General features: G+C 40.4%; 1 protein-coding gene across 2 annotated transcripts in view; it reads right to left on the bottom strand.

Annotated features, from left to right (window-relative positions):
- The window catches only part of DCAF5 (DDB1 and CUL4 associated factor 5), a 62,687-nt gene extending 47,663 nt beyond the window's left edge, over positions 1-15,024 (bottom strand). For both annotated transcript variants that reach the window (XM_009875230.1, XM_009875229.1), the window contains exons 1-4: positions 14,874-15,024; positions 10,640-10,676; positions 8,591-8,730; positions 3,816-3,945 (exon numbers count right to left, since the gene is read on the bottom strand). In XM_009875230.1, coding sequence (XP_009873532.1) covers positions 3,816-3,945; positions 8,591-8,730; positions 10,640-10,676; positions 14,874-14,985 — 419 coding nt within the window. In that variant the 5' untranslated portion in view covers positions 14,986-15,024. The remainder of the gene's footprint in view (positions 1-3,815; positions 3,946-8,590; positions 8,731-10,639; positions 10,677-14,873) is intronic.
- Positions 15,025-23,874: the final 8,850 nt, after the last annotated feature.

Raw genomic sequence — 23,874 nt, forward strand, 5'->3', positions numbered from 1 at the left:
ACGGGTTCTGCTTAACCCACTGGAAGTTACTTCTTTGGCGATCCACAGCAAACATCTAAAATTATCTACATTTCTTCCGCTTCTTTCCACCCACTCAAGCCCAACCCAAAACCTCACTACCACACATCATGACAAACCACCTGAACTTGACCTGGTCTAGTAATTTTTGCTAGGAGTACAGGTGGAACAATAGGACTTAAAAAATCCTGAGATGGCCGAAGTATTATGAAGGATTATATCAATTTCCCTTGAGAGCTTACAGTGTAAAACAAAAGTTCTCACAAGTGAACTTCATGTGCAGCAATGGAAATAAAAAGGCAGCCTAGGAATGGACCAGACAACCTGGGAATTTTACACTATAGTTATTATACTGTGCTATTCAACAAACCCAGCAAGTCAATACTCCCACATCGTGTCCCCCAAAAGTCTCTATTCCCTCATCCTTCCTACACCTCAGGCAGTACCACACTTCCTTGGATACTGATGACAGTATAAAAGAGCTACAAACCCGCAGAGAAGCAAGGATTCCCACCACAAGCAGACTTTTTTGACACGGAGGAAAGCAGCTGATGCAGCAGCCCCTCTGTCGTGTGAGTATTCTGGCACACAAGTTCCGCAGCTTCCTGTTTATTCCCAGGTTACAGAGAACTTCAGGGCTGTTTAATCCATTCTGCCTAGAAATTTCATGAGCCAAAACGCTTTTGGCACACATCTTACCTACGACTACACTTTGTGCCCTTTATTATTATTAATAATACGGAGAATATATGCCAAGTCCTTCACAAACCAACTGCAATTCAACGTAAAGTCTACTGCAAGTATTACTGTGTTATGTGAATTATTTCATGCTTAACAGAAAACTTTTTTCCCCCCCAGTAATTAAGTTCATAGTGTATTTCCTCAGAAGAGATTATAACAAACTAAAACGCAGGGATGAAAATCTAAATTCTGACTTCTGCTTCCTCACAGACTGAGGATTATATATTAACTACCTACAAATTAATAACATTGTCTTCCTCATCAGACAAAGTGAATTGGCCTCAAATACCTTAAAAAACAAGTTCTGTAATTCTAGATTAGCAAACTAAATCTGCAGAGATCAGCAATTTTCTTGGCAAATGTTCTGTTACTTTAATAAAGACTAAAAATCCAGTCTAATTTATTTTAATAAGTGGGACCTGGGCTTTGGCAGCCCACTAGCAGGACACGGTTTACTCTGAAGAATCCTCTTCCCTGCAAGTTTCCTGGAAACAAACCGCAGCGGCAGCCAAGTGCTTTAGGCCACTTCCTTCCCCTCAGCCAAGCAGACCCTTCTCATCACGTTTTGGGCACATCTCGGATCAAGCAAAGGAGGAATGCTGAGGGTTCTCCCAGAAAAACGGCAGCCCAAGGCAGACTTATCACCTGCATTCCTGTAAGTTCCAGCTTGCTCAGCCCAAGTCTGAGGCTCTAAACCCCAGCCAACAGCATTTCCTCTGCGAGGAGCAGCCTGTTGCTCACTCTTTTCCTTCCTGCTTCCGAGTCCTCCCAGAGGAGCGGGCTGCCAGCAGGAAGCACGGGCCTGTTTTACACAACACATGACACACCTAATAGGTGCAAATGCTTTGCATGGCATACCTGGTCTATGTCCAGCTGTGCAAAAAGGGTGCTGCAAATGTTCCCCTATGCAGGAAAAAGCAGTGTGATCAATCCACCTCGGAATTTCAGCAGAAAGATACAATGTTTAACCATCGCCATTTAGCTTTTTAACTGGAAATAACTACTTTGAACAGATTAGGACCAGGAAAGGGTAGCTCTTGTACATCAGATGTAAGCGTACAAGCTCCCACCAATTTAATTTATTCACTGTCACCACAACAACCCAGAGGTTACAATATAAGAAACCCTTTTCCCTCTCATCATTCAGAAAGACTGTAGAATTCAGATTTGTCAAAGTTTATTAATTCTTTCATACTGGTGCTAAACCTGGAGAAATACAAATTACTTACCAATACGTATCGCCAATTAAATTCTGTTACAGCTATTTTTTATTGGGCATTAGAAAGAACAATGCCACAATGCAGCTATAAATGTGTGTCCTTAAATGTGTGAGCACACACTGGTAACCCTCCACAGTCACACAGTAGCCCCCAAAAAGCTCACAGCAAGCATTTTGCCTTGTGGTTAAGACTGAAGAAGGAGGCAGCATAGCATCTAGACTGGAGATCTCCCATGTTTCCATGACCTGATAACTGCACCACCCCAAGCAATAGCTCATCAACACTTCTTTACAGAAGCTGAGAAACTTTTGGAGCTCAAAGTCTTAACAAGAATAGCTAAAAATAAGAGAAAGGCACTATTTCCACTAATAGAAAGCAGCTGTTAAAATTTCTAAGAGTAATTCCTTACTCAATTCATCTGCTCCTGTATTTATCAGGGTCAAATCTCTTAAGTTTATCCTGTATTTATCAGGGTCAAATCTCTTAAGTTTAACATTACTTAGAAAAGAATCACAGAATTGTTCAGGCTGGAAAAGACCTTTAAGGTCATCAAGTCCAACCATTAACCTAACACTGCCAAGCCCATCACTAAACCATGTCCCTGAGCACCACATCTACACGTCTTCTGAATCCCTCCAGGGATGGTGACTCCACCCCTTCCCTGGGCAGCCTGTTCCAGTGCTTGACAACCCTTTCAGTAAAGGGATCTTTCCTAATGTCCAATCTAAACTTCCCCTGAAGCAACTCGAGGCCATTTCCTCTCATCTTACTTGGGAGAAGAGATCCCCATCTCGCTACGACCTCCTTTCAGGCAGTTCCAGAGAGCGATAAGCTTTCCCCTCAGCCTCCTCTTCTCCATATGGAACAACCCCAGTTCCCTCAGCAGCTCCTTGTCAGACTTGTTCTCCAGACCCTTCACCGGCTTCGTTGACCTTTTTTGGAAACCTCCTCTCTCTATACCTGTTAACCTTTCAGCCCTTCCAGCTACACGGGGTGAACCCATTTCAGTCTGCTACCAAAGTGAAAGACCTCACCTGGATTTTGCCTCCATATACAATTTCTATCAATAGAAGCCATACCACTCTACCAACATCATCCCCTCTATATTCACACTCTGAGAATAAATGTCAGAGAAGAGAAATGTTTTAGTGTAACTCCCTTCCAAAGCAAGACCAACTCAACCTGTGGAAGTTCTTAAATCACAAAATTGAGGTAGAAGCCAAAAACCAAAGAATCCTGCAAAACCAGTATGAGACCAGCTGCCTTGGCAAGAGGAAGTTAACTTTGTCCGCATTAGTTCACAAGTGAAAAATAGGCATGAAGTGAAAATAACAGAAATTTTACAGGATAACCCCCAAGAAACACATTTTATTCTAGGAACAAAATAACCCTAACATCTTATATTCCTCTCCCTCTATCCAGTAAATGCTGAAGTTCGTTTGATGTTAGAAAGTTACTTACTAAGACCTAGACCTAAAGTTTCACAGTGGTAACAGAAGACAGCTCGGGGCACTTCTTAGCTGCCTTGCAGTTAAATTTTATCAGGCCAGGTAGGTTTCCAAAAAATCACTTACCTTAACAATGAAGATCTAGCCCCATTTTAAACCAAAGTAAATTGTATGTATGAAGAACGTTTATTAGGCAAAATAATTTTAATTCGGCAATACTAACACTGCTGTTAACTTTGTTCTGCATTTTTTCTTACCATCGTATGTTCTGACTTTCAAAAAAGAAAAAAAAGAAAAGAGAGAGAGAGAGGTTGAGAGAGAGTGGCATTCCATCACCTCTCAATGGGAAGAAACAGCACAGCATAGGACAAGGACAGCCAGATCATACCTCTGAGGTTTACGAATATCCCAGAGTCCCACACCTTCCTTAGAGTTGGCAGTAGCCAGTAATCTGGGTTCTACTGGATTAAACATCACACTGTGAAAGGCTGACGGGTAGTGTGCCAAGCAGAAGGGCTCTGTAGAAAAAGTTAAGATTTCAGACATAAGAACAAACAATGCATGCAACTGTTGGATGCAGCAAGTTTGGCGGCTAATACGGAAACACCATAACAAGATACAGAGACATTTTCAAACCATTTCTCAAGATGACACATCCAAAGCAATAATATAAAACCTGGGGTTTTAAAAATCCACCCTTGTGTACATTAACTTTGTCTAAATACAGAAAAGGGGACATACTGGATTTCAAGATACCATTTTGCTCACAGAAGGTTATCAGGCTTCAAAACCAGCCACTGGGATATCGAGTATTTGAATCTTCTTAAGGCCCCGTTAGCTCAGTCAGTAGAGCGTAGCGCTAACAACACCAAGGTCGCAGGTTCAATTCCCGTTCGGTCCCCATGTGTTGCCTGATCTAGTCGAGAGGTGGCATCCCTGGCGGCTGGATTAAAATGATCTCTAAGGTCCCTTCCAGCCTAAGCCGTTCTATGATTCATGACCAAAGGGTGACGTAGTAAGGACTATAAGTGGGGTGGACGAGCTTCTGAAAGGTTCCTAGCTACACATGCCCGGAGGCTTCTAGAGCCACTGATGATCACCCGAACTGCAAAGGTAGCAGCAACTGCTTATATGGGAGAATAGTACCACAAAAAGTGAAATAAGTTTGTACAGATCTCAGCTCAAAGCAAGCTGCCAACGCTGGGGAAGAGAGGCCTTCCACCTCTTAAGTGCTGTATAAGCAGCCACAGAAGTAGACAAGAAGGGTGTTCCTCTTGCATAAAAAAGGCTAACAGTTGCCTTTTGCTGTTCACACACAGGCTTAAAAACATGCTCATCCAGACTCTCTCCCTTTCTTCTCGATTAGTGTAACAAGTCTGCGTTTGGCCTGTTCAGTCTGTCAAAACGCTGTCTCCATGAAGAGTGGGAAGCAGCCTTGACTGCCATCCCTCACTGTCTCTTTCTGCTAGCTTCATGGCTTTAGGCACATTCTCTCTGGTGTATGTATCCTCTGTGGCATGCTGCCACTCTTTCACTCGACTAAGAAACCAGAATCAATGCCAGTTCTGAGCCAGGGATTATGCCAGACTTTTCCATCCACTGTTTGCTTTGATGCAACCTCCGTGTTGCTCACATGCTTGGGAGATTGCGTTACTGCCCTTATCTGAGCCACTGTGCGCAGGCACCTTTCACCCCACAAGCACCTCCAAAGGTACTTAATTTTCTTTCTCATATCCCTCATTAAGACATATATAACACCATTAAACAGACAAGCCTCCTGAATTCCCAATACCTTCTGAAACTACTGCACATCAAGCGAGACAGAACTAACGTCCTGCCCCATCTGTATCCTCCTCTTATGCTCTCTTACACGCTTTCTGATGTGGGAACTTCAGCGTTCACCTAGCTGTGATCAAAACAAAGATCTCTGACCACAGCTGAAGCTCCTGGTGCTATTAATTCTCATGGGAGGCAGAGGTAAAGGGAAGAACAGAAGCAAACTTTTGTTGTATCAGCCTGCCCAAAGGCTTTAGAGACTGGTCAGCTGGCAGCTCCAAGTAAGGTTTAACACCAAAACTGACCTTCTACATTTGCATCACCAAATCAGATCCCTGCTGGGACACAAAAGGCTGTGTTATTAAAATGGAAGCCCCCACTGAGAAGCAGTGGCCTGCATTAGCTGAGTGGAGAGACAAACAACATCAGGTTGCCAAATAAAGGAGTTGAGTTTTTTAAAAATAAACTTTTAATTTGTGTACATTTGTTTAGTCAAATCATTGTCACTAATTACTGGTGCCTTTCTTCACAGCTTTATTATGAATTGCCCGACCTGGTACCATAGCTTTCTTCTAAGACACCAGAAGTTGTCTTTCAGCCTGTCAAAGAGAGATTACAGGAGCTAAACTAATGAGGCACTAAGTCACTTTAATGAAAAGCAGGGGGATTACTTTTGTATTGTTCACTACGCTCATTCAAAATCGTAGCTCTTATACACTGGAGTATGAAAATGTTTCTCAAGGGAGAAGCTCAACACCATCTCTAACTAAAACTAAAAGTGGGTTTATAAAAATTACTGCCTTCATCACTCAGCAATGAAACACAGGGAGAAACAGAAGGGGAATGAAACACCTTTTCCAGCTTCTTTTAATGCACTGTTTTAAACTAGGAGTGTTTTGCAAGATTTACAAGATTTAAGTGAGCTGGTCACTCAGGGTAACTAACTAGATTCCCACTTGCAGGCACAGTGCCTATTCCCACGAAAACACCGTTCCAGACAAGGGGATTACCCCAGTGAGAAGCATTATATTGTAGTAAATGTTGGCAGGGCTCATCTATAAATGCTGACTCAGGACTCCTATGTAAGCGTGCAACAGCCCTTTATTTAAAACTCAGAGAACCTAAGACACTACTCCAAAAAAAGCCCTGAATGTACCACAGCCAGCACTTCTTCACTCCGTTTTCACCGGTGCAGCCTTTTCATTCAACAAAGGAGGACAAACCTCACTTTGTACAATCTCAGAAACTCAGATCAGACCAGACATCAGCTTACAATGCTGAGCACCTTCATACAGATGCATTTAAGCATCCAGTCCCGCCAACTGTTGACATCCACTATCAGCAAGAGACAGTTCTCCTAACACAGACAGATCTTCCTGGCATAGAGTTCAGGAGAAGGCAATAAAGGAAAAATTTACCGTTTCTAATTTGGAAGCCAGTCAGTTTCTGGCCTCCACACTTGGATATTAGAAAAACAGAGACGAAATGACACTCAGGATTTACTAAAGGTAAATTAGTCACATCAGACTAATTTGATCTCTTTCTTCGATAAAGTAACTGACCTTGTATACAGGGGAAAGTGGTAGGTCTAATGAGGACTGATTTCCCATGTGGCACAGTATCAAGTTTAGCTACAAGCAGCTGGGATGAGCAAAGGGAGTTGTGCGGGGTAGGAAACCGGCTGAAGGAAAGACAAGAGTTCACCGTGCCTGGAACGGACTTCTGAGCAAGAGGGATGTTACTAATGAGTTCCTCAAAGACCGAGAAGATACATTATAGGTGTTTTGATTGAAGACTGTGATATTGGTATGCTGGGTACACTGTTTTTCAGAATGTTTTGGTAAATTAACATATGGGAAAAAGGGCCTCAAGTTGTGTCAGGGTAAGTTTAGATTGGATATTCGGAGGAAGTTCTTTACTGAACGAGTGGTGAGGCACTGGAACAGGCTGCCCAGGGAGGTGGTGGAGTCACCAACCCTGGAGGTGTTTAAAAAAAAAAAGTAGATCTAGCACTTGAGGCTGTGGTGTAGTGGTTAGGTATGCTGGGATGAAGGTTGGACTAGATGATCTTCAGAGGTCCCTTCCAACCCTAACATTCTGTGATTCTGTGATTCTGTCATTCTGTAAGGGGTATCACAATTGCACAAGAAAATATTTTGATTTATACAAAAGACAGCATATCTTGGGTAGGGAGGGCATCAAAAAGCAATCTACTCTTGAGTATTCTGGTGGGGCTTATCAAGAGAGACCTGGTTATTCTCGTACAATAAAGCCCTCATGATACTAGTGGCTCTGCAAGACTTCTATGAGCCTATAAAGTACATCTTGTTTCAGCTTTCATTTCCTAGTCAAAAGGGACAGAATCGCAGTCTTGAAAAGTTTTCAAATTCATCAGGTATGGAAAAACCTAATTCAGTTTCAACAGCAACTTTGACCCAACAATAAATGTGTACAAATTTCCACAAAATACATAAAGTGGATTTCAGTGACATAAACAACTTTCCTGTAAGACCAGTAGAAATTATGAGTTGAGGCAATTGCATTTAATCAGCTTACAAAAAACTAGATAAAAGTTTATTTTAGCTATGAAGGAAGGGTACCAGATTCTACACTTCTGGAGATTTCTCAGTTTTAAATTCTCAGCTGTGTGTTCTTTAGGATGGGGTAAACTCACTTCATTTACTGAAGTATTACTTTATTCATATACTCTCCAAATCTACATAACTACAGTTTTAAAGTGAGATTCTTTAACCTTAAAACTGCAGCTGTAAAAACAGAGATTGCAGTGTTTTGAGAAGCTGCAGGTTAGTTATATAAATCAACAGTATTCAGTTCTAGTTTAGAAAACAAAGACTGAGGTCATAATTCAATTTCTCTGTTATCACCTAAGGGCTCTAAGTTTCCATATAGCCAGAAAACACGCATAGGAACAACTCTTAGTGTCACAGGGATGCATATAAATAGCTTTGGAAAAATATTCAAATCAAAATAACTTTTTAAATGATCAAAAGAGAATTTCCCAGGCTATAGACAAAAAAAAAAAAAAAAAAAAGTAAATCCACATTTCTAACTGATTTCAAGTTTAGCAAGACATTGTTATTGAAGAAGTGTGTCTTTCACTGCTTGTTTACTCAAGTTAAAACCTATTCATACCAAGCCCTGTACTAGCCTGCACTATATGCTGGTACTTTATGAAGTCATTTAAGACAGTAAAACTGAACTGTAAAGACCAAGGTTCACCTATCACTGGGCACAAGAATAAGGCTTCACTTCTACCCTTCTCCAACACTCCATGTCTCAACTGCCCCAGATAAACATCACTTCTCCCTTCCCTGCCTTGCCCAAATTCTTCCTAAATCAATGATATTTTCCATCTAGATATCTCACCTCCATGGGAAGACTCTCGGATGTCCCAAATAAGAACCCGGCCATCGTCTGACGAACTGGCAAAGATGTTGTCATTTACTGGGCTCACTGAAAGGCCGTACACGGCATCTTCGTGGGCAAACACATCCAAGGTCTCAGTGCTGGAAAAGAGACACACAGAGATATCATTCTTCCTTTTTTGCTGTTGTTTTAAAAAGCAAACAATTTACAGCTTTATTTACCTAGTAATACTTAGTGATAAGGTTTATGTAACTTCATAAGACCCTTGTCGTTTTTTAAAAAAACAAACAAAAAGCCCATGTGGCGTGACCAAGATGTCAGGCTATAAGGAGAAAAAAACAAAAACAAACAAAAAATCACACCCCAAAATCAAGCCAAATCCCACACATTAAAAACTTCAGATATTACAAGATGTTATGAAAATCATATTATTAGTATCAGATTAAGCTTAGAAGGAGGCAGTGGGAAAAGGAAAGAGGTCTTGGGTGGGATCTGTGAACTAAATTTTCACTACTTAATGCAAAAAGGAAAACAAGACAGAAGTCAATTCTTTACTACAGGCTTCTGCATCATCCAGAAGTTCAGCTGAGACAGATAAAAGAGCAACTCTCCAACTGGAGAGTTTTCTTGGTTTTCTTGGTTCTCTGGGATAGACTAGTCCTTTTTTTTTTCCCCATGTAGGAAAAGCAGCAAAAAAGAACAAAATAAAGTCCCCCAAATATACCTAGATTTCAGCCATTCCACAGCTATAAAAAGAGAAAAAGCCTGTACTTCATTCTTTTCCCAACTTTTCAGATAATTTAAAAATGAGGAAGTAGTGGCATGGAGAAGCCAAGATGTAACAGGAAAAAATGAATTATACAGAAAATTGTCAAGGACAAAGATCCTCCCAGAAGCATGAAAAGTCAGAACATGATAAATATTAGTGTCTAAAATTTAAATTTCCACAATTAAAAAAAAATAAAAACCCCCAAATACAAAACAAAAACATCCTTCCAGAAACCAAATGCCTCCCCAAACCTAAACCATCCACTCCCCCCAAAAACCCCATACCTCAAAACATTAAATCAAAATTTAAAAAAAACAAACAAAAAACACAAACACCAAACAACACAATACTCCTGAGAAAACATTAGAAGAGGAAGACAAAGTTACTTTTGCCCAGCTCTCACATATACAGAAGGCAGATATACACTGATCAGTTCAATGCAAAAACTCTTGGACAAACCTAGCAAGAAGTATGTCCAAACTATGTTAACCAGGATTCAGGCAACTCAAAAAGATTTACGGTTTTGTATTTCTCTGTTCTTAAATATAAAACTCTTCTTGCTTTTTCTTTATACTTGTTTCCAACTTCATGTTATTTAAACAGTCATTGCTTAAGTCTGTAGAAGTTATTAGTACAGAACAAAATTTTAACTTTAGTTTTTCTAATTCAAAAGCAGTAAGCTCAAAAGACAGGATATCTAGAGAACTCTAATCTAATACATTAATTGTATTTTGACTAACAGCCTAATCTTGATGTAGCACAACAAAGCCTAACTCCCAACTGCTTCACAGTTTTGGTAGGAAGTTAAGAATCAAATTAAATATGCTTCGCATTGGTGTGGTGAACCAGACAGCTGCACCCAAAGTTTTAAAAGGTAGCCAGTGCTTGGTCTGCCTAGTTATCTTAAATACAAGTCGGGTAAGTGCTTTGAAAAACAAAACAAAACACCCAATATTCATCTATGTGCCAGAATGATCTGGCTCTGAAACTACTCAGAACCTACTATTCTGCCAGCAGAAGAGCATATATATTTAATAACTACCCTCTTTCCCAAGGTCAAAATGATGCAGAATCCAAATACTGGGAAAAAAAAAAAAAGGTGATGGGGAATACTTACATATTCATATTCAAATATGGATTTGGATAAATAAAAAGCATGTTTCAGGACAAAAAAAAACACTGTGCTTTTCTCCGAGACAATTAATTTAAAACAAAAAGTGCATCCAGTGGGTTGAGATTAAGGGAGCTCTTGAAGCAGTGGAAACAAACTGTGCATTTACCTTTCAACATCATGGAGTATAACTTGCTCATCATTGCCTATGAAGAGAAATATAAACACTTAACATCACATTCCAGTGGTTACAAAGCATTATAGTGAAAAAAAAGCCACAAACCCAAACCAAAAATCAAACCCACAACAGGTTTTTATTTATTTTCTATCTCAAAAACAAAAGCAAAGCAGAGAGATGACCAGTTCAGTTGCCAAGTGGTCAGCCCCCTGCTCTGTTACGTGAAAGGCTTCATGTGTCATATCCAGTCATGATCAAACACACCTACCCATTCCATCTGCTATCGCTCAACAAATAATTCTACTCAACCGTGTTACTGACCACTCTTTCTTCAGCTTGAGCTTGAGTTTTGGGGCACTTGCAGTGAAGAGAAGAACGTTATATGAAGGGGCAGAACACTTTTAACTCCTGTGTGAATACACCTGTCTTCCTGCTCAGAGGATGCTTCATAAAAAAAAGAGAATGGAAGGTGAAAAGAGATGCCATAAGCAAAACATACTGGGCTCCCGGCTCAAATGCTGCCAGTTTACGCTGTCAGCATTCAGGGTTTTGCAACCACTGAGAAGGCATGAACGTGACAGTCAGCGTGATTTCTTTTGTATTAACAAAAACCAAACCAAGTAACCAGACAATCATGTCGTTTTTCTTTGATCGCATCCACTGAATACAATGGAAACTAACCACATGCATGCAGACTGAGAGGGTCACAGCTACAGAGTAATTCCACCAGCTCATGCAGTGTTTTTCAAGTTACAGCAACAGAATGTTTTTTTAGTCTCTGCACTGAATATTAATTTATCTAATTTGGCACCTCCTCTTCTCCTCTTTAGAAGGTGACATACACTTATATTTAATCTAGAAGGAAAAAAAAAACAACGAAAACCAGAAAGCCCACAAAGTCATACTTTTATGCTCAGTGTGTCTTTGTTGTTCCAAAACTTCCCTAATATACACTGAAGCCAGAGGTTCAGAAGGAGCAAGATCTCATGTTGTGATTCTAGAGCGTTCGGTTGACTCAGTTTTCATTTATCCCATACATATTTCAACTCAAAGTTTCTCTTTGACTAAGGAGGTGTGAGATTTCTCTACATTCACTTGCTCTTTCTGGCTCCTAGTTAAACAGTGCTAGCTTAGGTGACTGCAGCAGCTCGTCTTTTCCATGGCACAATAAACAAGTCACTTGTGTGTAGGTGTCCTTTGATCATTAATTGCAACGAAAACTGCCCATTATACATCACAGGCAGGGTTTATACCAAGTAAAACTACTCTAGTGCCTGTGTGTTTCACCAGTGAAAAATGTAGGCTGGTTTCTCCAGTGACAAAATTTCCTCCAGCAAACACTCCGGCTCCTCACTCTCCATACAGGATGAACACGAGAATCATTCTAGATGTCTGGCTTCTGGCCTCCAGTCATCATGGGATCAACCTTCCCTTCTGTCACAAGCTCCAAAATGGGAAAGAACGAACGAAAGGAGGTCGTGTGTGGAATAACAATTGCTTCTCTCTGTTCTGTGCGTGGCAGGAAAAAGTGGTGACAAAAATCTGACCACAAACTCCTCAGTTGCTTCTGGGAAGGATTCATCCCTGCAGAAAACGTCACTTGCTGCTCAGCCCAGTAGGGTTCCCACTTACAGGGTTTTACTTTATCACAGGAGAGTTCATTCTTCCTTGAAAATACCTGGGTTGTAATTGTATACACAGCTCTTCCACTTAGAATCTCCCATGTTTTGGTAACTGCAGTTACAACAGTCGGTATTTGCCACTCCTGTCAATTATACCTGTGAGGATGAAACACTGCTGAGCACATACAGATGAGCACAGCTCAGGTGGCCTAAGTCCTGTATCTGTCTCATCAGGCCTCTACAGTAACAAATTCAGTTCCCTGTAGGTTTATGTCAGCTTTTCATATACCTGACACTAAGCACACACAAAAAAGTCTCCACAGTTTATTAAGAGGGGTTTTTTTCACTTCAAATGGTGCTCTGCTTTCAGTGCATGTGGACAGAGAAGGGCGGCAGCATTCTTCTGGGATGGGAATTTCTTTGGTATCTTGAGACATTTTTTCCTCCAGAGGTTACAAGCAAAACAGCATCCACTCAGTTCATGCCTTCCATGTCTGTAATGGCTCCATGTGGTGCACGCTACACATGCGCTCCTTCAGAGCAATGAGCTTTGAAATTCCTTGGATGCAATCCAGTTTGTACTGAAGTGGAAAATCCTTTCTCCTCTGCTATCAAGAACTGCTTTAGGGAAAGGTCGTCAGATCCTCAGTCATTAGTTGTTGGCAGCCTTATTTATAGAATGGAGTTCTGTGTGCCCTGTACTAGCTTCCATACTCTAATTTTTTGAGTTTAAGTATTCTGATTCAACTATGATTTGAATACAACTCCAATCTCATTATTGGGAGGATTACAACCAACAGATCCTAGGACTCACAATTCTTTTTAAGAATCTCCCATAACACTGTTGAGTGAATAAATATAGTTAGCCCCATTTTACTGACAGAGATAAAACAGATGGTACATCTAGGCCATGCAGCAAAATGACTCTTTACAAAGGATCCAAGAGTCAGACTCACAGCCCTTGCAGATGAGCTCTGTGAATCTTGGTGGAGCAGCTGAAAGAGTTCCTGACTCCTCCAATGGAAATAATTTCTGGCAGAGGCACAGTGTGTTTATGCAAACTGGAGGAGGAAAAAGAGATGAGAACAGCCAGTTTGTCTGCACATCAGCTGTCACAGCTCATCTAAGCTGGCATCTTAGCAAAAATCCACCGTAATCAATGATGTAAATCTTTAACTGCAGGTGTTAACTGCAGTAGCAATATACAGTCAAGCCACTCTGCTGCCCTTCCTGTGACAACAGCAGCCTCTGACAGCAGGGCCCAACAGACAGAGGGCTGAGTTGGAAATGAGAAAATACCATTACAGCTGGTCCACTGAGATTTGGCACAGTCTGTTCCTTGAATATTCATGTAGAAGTTCCATTTGTCTGGATTCAAACTAAAGTAAAACAGACTTCAGCTCAAAATTTCATTGGAATCACTCATGCAGATACATTCGTTTGAAGACAGCGTGGCCTGCTGCCTTTCTCATAATAAGAAAAGCAGTCCTCAGAATCAGGAGATAGGCAGCAATACTTGACATTTTTGGGGTTTTCTCCATCTGAGAAGTAAATTTACATCATTTCATCCTTAATATTTGACAGCATCACAAGCTTTGTCATCCCTTTTTTTTCTAAGGGGTGCTATTAGTTTTAACACAGCGTCGAAGGATGGGAAGCTTCCACCATTCGCATGCGCTTAGAATCAATTCACAGCATTGATCTGCAGTTCACAAATCTTGGTTCAAAAAGGTAATGAAAGGTTCTGACCTATCAGTCCCATCCTAAAATAAGTTTTGCTGTATGTTAATGGACATACTGATGAAAGATACAAATTCTGGTCGATTCTATTCAAATAGAGGAAACTTAATACAGCAGAAAATGGCACTGACTGCACTCTGACAGTCTTGTCCTTTCATCTTCTCAGTCCAATTTTCCTCCTCACCTTAAAAATTCAAAAATCAAGTGGTGAAATGAACCAGAATTCTAGGAATTATTACCCCAGAAGAAGTATGTGTCCACTTTCCTTATATTGGTTTTAAGACTGAATTAAACTTTCTGTTAAAAAGTGGATTTATTTTTAAAAGAGATGAAAAGTATCAAGGCCAATGAAAAGCTCAATGCGCCAAGAGTTCTAAAAGGCAGACACTTACCTAGCGAGGATTGAAATGAGGTCTAAGAAAAAGTGATCCACCAATAGATGGCAATAGCCCTTCATTAGCCATCTAGGGGTGCATTAAAGTCAACTAGAAGCAGGAGAGATCTGCAAGCGTTGGGCTTGAGCGCCAGAGAGGATGCAGGGTCTGCTCGCAGTATGGCTAAGAGGGGATAACAAAGACCATGTTCCACAGCCTGTAGCACAAGTAGAGGTAGACTGGACCCAGGATTCTCATGAAAGCTTGAGGCACAATGTGCTTACACCGGGGTTTGGGAAAAGCAGCACGACAAATTTTAAAATGTGCTAGCTTAAGGAGTTCCCTGTTCCCAAAGAACCTTCAGTTGCCGCTGAAGGACACTTTCCAGATCCTTAGGGGACTATGGAAAACCCCTCTCATGTGGGGCAGGATCTTGTTCACTCTAAGGCATTCAAAATGCAAACTCCTGTGAAATCAGGGTGCTCTTACCTCCAGAGAACACTTTTGTATTGCCACTGTTGAAAGCTAGGCAGAAGATATTGGAGTGATGCTCCCCTTTCAGCTGCACTGGTTTGACTCTTGAGTGGATGGCCTCTTCCATATGCCAAAGTAAGACCCGGCGGTCATCCCCTCCTAGAAGAAGAAAATGTGCATTACTGCCCAAGCCATGCATAAATTGATGACAGACAAGTTAAATAACTCTGCAGTTATTCATAGAATGCTTTGTTGAAACCCTAATTAGCATTAAAAAAATTATACCTCACAAGGATTTGGATATATAGACATACATTTACATCAAGGTGCCATGCAGTCAGGTATTCGATTAATATTAATGAAAACAGAAGACTCAGTAGGAAGAGTTTGGATTAAACAGCTGCCATTCTGCCAACACTTAGTGACAACCTATAGCAACCTGGAGACTTGGAATTTTACTTGTACGTAAAATTCTGTGGCAAGCTGCAGATGAATTACATGTCAAATTAACACATGCACATTGGCAAAATCCTATACCAACCTCTTGTTGCCAGGATCGCTTACGTTATTCATAAACCAAGAACTTTTTCCCCCCCTTTCACCAAAAACTATCTCCTTTAGCAGTCTTTGCAAAGCCTAGTTTGCACCAGGATTGACATGCGGCCATAAAAAGATTTTACCAAAGCTTTCAGAAGTCTTCAGCATGCAGTTATGTCATGTTTCTAGATCTGGAAAGATTAAGACTGACATTTCCAAGGTGAACTCCTGACAAAGAGAATAACTGAGGAATAGAAGTTCAACTTTCTCGTGATTTACAACTTGCTATACTACTTCTAATTGCTTGACTAGGTGCAGTTCGCAGTTCAGAGTTCTACACACAACTATATTTAAGTGCTTCCTTCTCTGTCTGGTAAATAGATATGAAATAAATATTAGGCTTTCCATGCTTCAATTGCATTAAACTATTGTTCATCAGGAGAAAAAAAAATTCAAGATACTATTGTATTGGACAGAACTCTCAACATCATTTTTGGATGCCTTTGAACAGCTGACTAAAGCTATTTCAAGTCAGACTCAAAAATATTTGCGGTATCTGTCTTTAATAACAGAGGAAAGAGAATGGCATCGTAAGTCAAAAGTGTCACTAAAACACGCTGATTTCAGTTAAGAAATTTTACTGCTTCTTTGTGCAATCAAAAGCACACACTCAGTACTTTCAGAGCTGCTTCTGAGCATAAACCAGAGATAAAAAGAAACTGAAATTAATTGGTCTGCATTTTACTTTAAAAAAAGAGGTAAATGCATAAATAGAATTCATGACTACTGTTAATCAGATTTCTTAAAACTTTTCACATCATATGATGCTATTAAGAAGTTTTCCCATGGAACTGAGTTATGTCAAACATCCTTTAAGTTAACAATCTCTCAGCCTTTAAGTCTCCTAACAGATTTTATGACAATCACTTTGACAGACAGTACAGCTGCACGTTATGCTTACCCATGCTCTACAAAATTAATGGTGTATTCCTCATCCTGATTTTGTACTTTATAGACCAAACAAGAATATATGATAAAAAGATTTGTGATGCATTTGATAACTACTGGGAGTAAGAATTAAAACGTGACGGGTCCACAAAAACTAACAGTAATTTGTGGTCAACTAAACTGGTAGGAGCTTAGATTCTTTTCTATCTAGAAATAGGAGACAGTTATATTTGCACCCTAGTGACTGTAGATGAGCTAGTAATAAGGAGACACAGAAATATGTACGTGCTGAAATGTATGACCACATAGCCATGCTAAAATCAAGAACTGATTGGCACACTTAAAGTGGTTCTATCCCAAAGCTGCCAACAAGTTCTTAATGTTATCACCACCTGGCAAAAGATTTAAACAATATTTATGGCTGCTAAACGCCAGCATTGCTTCTATCAGGCTACATTTATTGTCTCCAAGACTTCTGTAACAGATATTTCAGGGCAAAACACAATAATGCACTGTTGTTAATTGTTACCATAGCAAATCAATTTACAAAACCACTGCAGTAAGTCTACACATCCTCCTCCCCGATAGCACAGCGATCTAAGTGTCTCACTTCAACAGCAAACTCATTTCTCCTACCCATCCAGTCCAGATACAAACAAAAATAACAAAGACAAACATTACTGTGGTTACCACACACATGCAGTATGGTAGGAGCAGGATATATTGCAACCTGTGCAGAAAAGTCTTGGATGGTGTTGAAAGTTGCCACTACATTCTTTTCTTCAAAGGTGTAAGTTCTTCTACCTTAGCACCTGTTTCCTCTGCCTGCAGCTTAGGAAAAAAAAACCCTCCTCCTTCTGAATCCAAACGTCTCTCTTCCCAGACACCCAGATCTCCATGAGACTTTGGTACAAAGGGTGTCACTGTGGAGTATCCAATGCTACAGTGGTCTATAAGCAACATTTGCCTTTGTGGTGGCACATATGCCTCAGTTCAGGAGCTTTTAAATGCTCCCCACACTCTTGCAATTTTGTGCCTTCTCCATCTATGTATTGCCTTGCACATACTTGTCTTTGAGAACTCCTACACCCCTATTTCATGCCTCAGTTTTATCCCTCTCATACCTCACTGAGACAGAAAAGTTGATTTAAACAACAATGTTAACTGGATTCAAAGTGTGTTCCCTTCTAACTCCAATTCAGCTATTCCTGAAATACTTCTGACTTACAGCCAATTCCACCAGAAAGAAAAAGCCTCACCAGTGTCCAGTCAGAGGGGAGGATCTGTGGCAGAAAGAGACTTTACCACTCTCTACATCTTTGTATAAGAGAACAAAAACTGTTAAGTCACAGGCAAATATACACAAGAAAAAGCAACTCTTAGGTGACTGAAACCAGGAAAGGTGCAAACCAGCAAATGCAATCTCCAGTACCAAAACTTGACTCTTGGAGTAAGAGGGAAGAAAGGAGGGAGGCACACATATATGGACAGGTATAAAGGGAGACAAAGAAAATGTGAATATATAGAGGTTTTATGCTCTGTAGAAAGAAATCTTGATGCATCAGACACCAAGTGCATGCATATTATACAGCATAAATTACAAGTCTGAGAATTACAGGGAACTCCAGGCCTATAGCACCCATTCTTTACCGCTGACAGCTTAACTAAGATGCTTTCAAGTCACAATGGATTTACTGTGCACATACACCAATTCAACAACATGGGAAGCAGAAATCAGTCAACACTTTTCAAAAAGTGCTGGACCCACTGCTCAAACTTGTGACAACTCCGTAATGCTCCTCAAAAGACAGTAACTATGTATGGCAAGGGTGTGTTCTTGACACAATACAGAGCATACATCAACAGCAACACGTTTACTGCTTATCTGGGAAACCTGGATATATGTCTTCATACCTTAGCCACCAAGGCTCCACATGTAGATTTTCTAGAAATTGAATCCACATATAAAGTCTTGAATTAGCAATTTTTCCGTTCATGATGTGAGAAGTAATGAGTTGACATCTGCCAAGAGAATATAGCTTCACTTCCATCTTACTTTGCTGATTCTGTTTAGGGCTGCATGACTGACAACATGGAAAGCAAAAGTTTGTGTGACCCAGCTAAGAATTGTACAATGCCGTTCTTCAGATACTTTCCAGAAAGGAATCAGATTTTAAAATATTTAATTAGTCAAGTACTTCAGTATTCATTATGGGTCAAACCTGCTCCTACATTCAAAAACAAAATGAGACAGAAAGAGAAGTCAGACCAAAGAAGTATTTGTGGTCAGAGAGACTGGAAATTTTATCACCTTCCTGTATTACTCTTGATGTAGAAGAGTAATATTCCTTTATTTTTGTTTTGTGTTCGTTTTTTTTAAACAAGCACACACACATGAAAAATACATAAACACAAGTTTTTCCATGCCGCAAGTCACTGGAATACGTCATTAATGCTCTGGGCCTTCTTACTAACGTCAGTGAAAGGCAGAGGAAAGATTAAGGAATTCTACCCAGAAGATACGTAACAGAGCATACCTTAAAAGAAAGCTTGCATTTCAAATCTTTGGATAGTTATCCTGAAATAGATTCTTAAGAAGACAAACACTCTGTGTTGACCCGTGACAATCTTCTAGCTCCCGCAGACCCAACAGGGACCTCCCAGAAGAATTAAAAGTGCCTCGACTTCCTTTATAGTTTGCCCATTTCAGAACGATTTGTGAATGCTGTCTACCCCAAGATTTGGTGGGAAAGGGGGGGGGAGAGGGGAAATCAAAAAAACTGCCTCCACAGTTCCTAAACCAAAGCATTTTAGGTTTGCCTTGCTTTTGGACTAGTCCTTCTCAAAAGGTTTCCTGATCTGGTTACTTCTAAATACATAACCACTACATTTATACGCCATTAAATCTGGAAGAAGAGTCTACCTCACTGGAAGAGTGGTCTACCTGTAGTCCAAGAGTGCTCTTAGTCCTAAAATGGTTTGAAGTGGGCCAGGACACATACTCTCCAAAAGCAAATCTAGTCTAAACAGTACCTGCATAGCTCATGAAACACACTTGAGCTCTTGTATGCCAACAGAAGCCCTTCAAAGTTATACCAGTCAGGACTTAAAAATTGCAGTTTTAAAGCACATTAACCTTGCTGATCAGCAACTGAGCCCAAGACCACCACTCCTCTGCATCTCCCGTGTATCAGCTCCAGTAACTGAAGAACCTACACGGCAAGTGGGCAACATGTCTAAATTATAAAACAGAGGACGAAACTTTTTGCTTGTGTCTACTCAAGAAGTTGCACGAATCACAGAAAGTAGGATCCGACAGCATTTCAAGAAGCTGACTGCTTAACTGACCCCTGCCATGGGCAAAAGGCCAGACCATGTCAGAATTATTCCTGGTACATGTGGGTCTCGTTTGTTCTTAAAAAAAAACCCCAAACCACCACTGAGGTCTATTTCACACTCTCCTTAGGCAGCCTATTTTGGTGCTTCATTATCCTTGCCATTAGGCAGATTATCCTAATATCTAGTCAAGGGTGCAGTTGGACGTTACATATAATCCCACTCCCCCTTGCCATGTGCTCCTGCTATTTTCCCTCGCATTGAAATCAGTGGTGATGCAGCCAGAGGGCGAGTAGGTTCGAGTCAGATACAAACCTCTCCCTCCCTATTCCTTCCTCCTGTTCAGATGTTTCCATCACACCAGCTTATCACCTTAACCTTTCTAAGTGCCACATAAGTGAATGAACTATAGGACGATGGGGAATCTCAAGATCAACACCATCCTAAAATCCATATTGCTAAAATTAAAGATAATTTCTTTGTCCTACTTCCAGTGGACAAAGAAGCGTTTACAACTTTGTAATAACTAAAAATGCAGCTTAAGACTTGTATCTCTACCCAGCTTTTCTTTCTGTATGCTAAATGGACACCTTTCAATCTCTCATTTTTCTAAACCTCTGATCATTCTTCATATCCTCCTCTGAACTTTCTCTAGTTTGGCCACAGCCTTCTCAAAGTACAATGCCCAAAACTGAGCAGAGCACTTCATTTGAGGCCCCAATAGCATTAGATAAAGCAGCAGGACTTCACATGCTTTATTATGCTTGTTAATTTATCACATTTGGACATTCTTCTACATGACTATGGTCTATTTTCCATAGAGTACTTGTAGAATTGACCAATTTTATTCAGTGCTGTAGTTTGCACTTGTCCCTATCAAACCACATGACTTTTTTTTTTCCTAGGTAATGTCTCTTAATCAACTTCAAATTATTGCTGCCTTTCCTTGTATCACCTTTAAATTTTATAATTTCTCAGACATTAATGAAATCATTGTGTAATAATTGGACCCCAGATCCATCCTCACACAGAATTCCGCTTGATACAGAGAGAATCAGATCAAGACTGCTCTTCCTTAAAAAACATACTTGATACACAACTGCTTACTTCATAAATAATATTCCAACTCCCTCTGCTGAAGTCATCCCACTGCCCTGGTTTAGGCTCATATTTCTTCAGATTTACATGGTAACCAAATGACAGATGAATTTCCAGTAATTCCTTGCACCCCTACAAATTTATGATCACAGAAAAGTTAGCCTCAGATTAGAGTACTTCCGACAAGTTATCTAGAAAGTGCAGTTTAAAGTAGGGGGAAAAAAAGTGGAAGGTTCTGATAAAGATACTCATGTTTGTAAGAGATAGCAGCCATGAAAAATGACAGTCAGATAAATAAACAGGAAAACATATCCACCAAACTTGAGGATGGGAGAATGAAAGCCTGTTACACAAGCTAAGTAAAGATGATTTTTAAGAAGTTAAATTGCAGAAGGAGATGTTTGGCAGGGAAGAAGTCAGTTGCATATCACTGAATGGTGAATTTTATTTCCATGCACCGACAGTCATGTGTTTCTCAAACTGTTACCAGAAAAATACCACCACCCAGCATATAAAGCGTTGCAGACATTTTTTGTCCAGTGAAATCTTTCGAGTCCATCCAGCAATTACTTTTAACTTATTTCAAACCACTTACACATTTCTTATACGTTAAGGTGTTCGCTTCCCTTGTGTCATTCTACAGATTGGTCTTTTCTACTCATCACATTGCATCTTCTCCTGAGTATCCACCTCTTCCTTTCACTTTGCTCAGTTTTCTTTAATTCTTGTCCTTATACCTGGTCCCTTCTAACATTCCTGCCCCAAAATACTGGTGCTTCTCTCTTTCTCCCCCTCTCTAAAGTGACGCTGTCGAGTTCCACGTAGGTGCAACAAAAGCCTACAGACCGGCCTCCCCAACCCAGCTTGTTGACCTCAACTTTTTTACTTGAAAACACAGTTAGGAACAAAATTACTATTAAATGTGTAATCTTCAATACAAGATTTGAACACGTTAAGATACCAAAAAGTTTCAAACATACTTTCAAGAGGCCTGCTGAGGCCTGTCTACACTGAAGTTCTGTCCAAAATCCTAACAGGAAAACTCTCTGGAACTGTAATATAAACCCTGTTTAAGCAGTTTGAAATGTTTACTGAAATGTTTAATCATCAGCCTTACAGACTTGCTTCTGGAAGATACATCAAAAAAAAAAAAATAGACACATACCCAAGAAAAGCATTCCAGCCAATACTAATGAGAACAGCCCTCACTGGGATACAGGAGAGCATTTAAACAGCATCGGCATAGCCACTGTGAAGGCACTGCATCAGCTGCACTTAAAACAGCCAGCTCTAACAGCGTCTAAGCTGCTAACAGGTCAATTAGCTGAAGCAGACTTCTCTAGGTTAGGAATATACATATTGCTTGAGACTGAACAACTGAAAAGATTGCTTCCACTCTCCCTTTTCACACACTCCAAAATCCCCGGTAACTCTCTTAGCTGCTATGAGCGCAGATGGAAGCATCTAACATCTCATCCTTACCTCAGCACACTGACTATTTTGAGGGAGGAAAGACCCACATGCCATCTATTCTAAGGCTTTATCTGCATTTGGAAGTCTTCTGAAGCAACTCTTCTAGAAAACTTCAGACTAGAGGCAGCCTATGCCCTTCCTTTATCTTTCATCTGAGTTCTCCTTCTCACTGTTTTTTCCTGCTTTTGCTATTTCTCAGACTTTCAAGTATGACCTTAAAAAAGGAGCGTTCTGAGCGCAATTTTAATGAAGCTTCACAGAGTATCCATAAATCTTTTGCTTTTTAATTTCTTACTCTTGACCAAAGGAAAAATCACCTGCCTGCTGTTGCTATGTCACATAAAGCATTCTAGATCTTATGGTCATAGGTAACAAAACTTTGTTAAAAACAATTACCATAATTAAAGCTCTGTGCTTTTTTAGGGCATCGATACAAGGTGAGACTAAAACGTACCCTGTTCTCAATCACACCAAATTTGTGCACTGCTAACACATGTAACTCAAGCATCCTCTTCCTGCTTTACTTCCAAGTAATTTCATTAAATTTAGGAGGGCAGAACTCTTAGTACCATTTATCTCCTACATACAGGGGAAAACCTTACCCCCTCTAAACATTCCGTAGCTTTGTGAGAAGCTAGGAAATTGAAAATTGGCTATAGTTTGAAAGCCCCCCTTTTACTTATGCTTCTTTAGATGTCCACTTGATGGGAAACCAGCCTCCATTCTCTCACTGCACCTACCTCTACTCAGGCAGTTGGGATAAAATTAATTCTTAAAAGTCCTTTCCAGTACTCAACTTTTTATACTTCTCTCTAAAGAATGGATGTCAATGTAGGTAAGTGCATCAAGGATACAAGACCTGAAGTGTCTCCTGATGCTTTCTTGAGCAAGAAGAATAGAAGATACGGATGGTGCTTCCATCACTTATTATGAAAAATAAAAACGCAACAACAGATTCACTCGAGCTTTCTGTAGCACCTTTTAAGTAGAAATACATAGCTCTACTTACTTCTGAAGGAGGACCAGTACAAGCCAGCATGCCAACTCTAGCACATCTTGTGACTTTAGAATAGATGAATCAGCATTCACTTTCAACAAACACACGTGTACATACATATATGTGTATATATATGTATATCTAGGTCTGTGTGCATATTCACAAGATAAATGGATGCGTACTTCAGAAGCTGCATGTGCATATAAATAAAAGAAACCCCGACAGTGACACCAAGATCGTTCATGAACACCTATTCGGAAGTCACTGGACTTACTCTTTTAAGTTTCTTCAGGTAAGAAAGTTAAATTTAGGAAAAAGTCTCAGTGTATCAGCTTCCACTGTACGTTAAAGAAAACCAAACGGCCATAATAACTTTTTATTGAACCCCAGCGTTATTTCTGGAGTTATCACTGCTACCTTCGTGCAGCAGAACCTGCCTCTGCCCAGACCCTCCGGCGAGGCACTGAAGAGCCTGCTCAGCCATGCCCTACCGCCTTCCTCAGTGCCCCGCTCGCTATTGACACCGGAGGGTGTCCAGCCAACACCGAGACCCTCTTGTCCGCCCTTCGGCTGGCAGCCAGGCCGTTGCCCTCCTGCGAGCGGAGAGACCACTCAACAAAGCTGCCT

Source organism: Apaloderma vittatum, unplaced genomic scaffold (assembly GCF_000703405.1).
Source record: "Apaloderma vittatum isolate BGI_N311 unplaced genomic scaffold, ASM70340v1 scaffold21558, whole genome shotgun sequence".
Lineage (NCBI taxonomy): Eukaryota > Metazoa > Chordata > Aves > Trogoniformes > Trogonidae > Apaloderma > Apaloderma vittatum.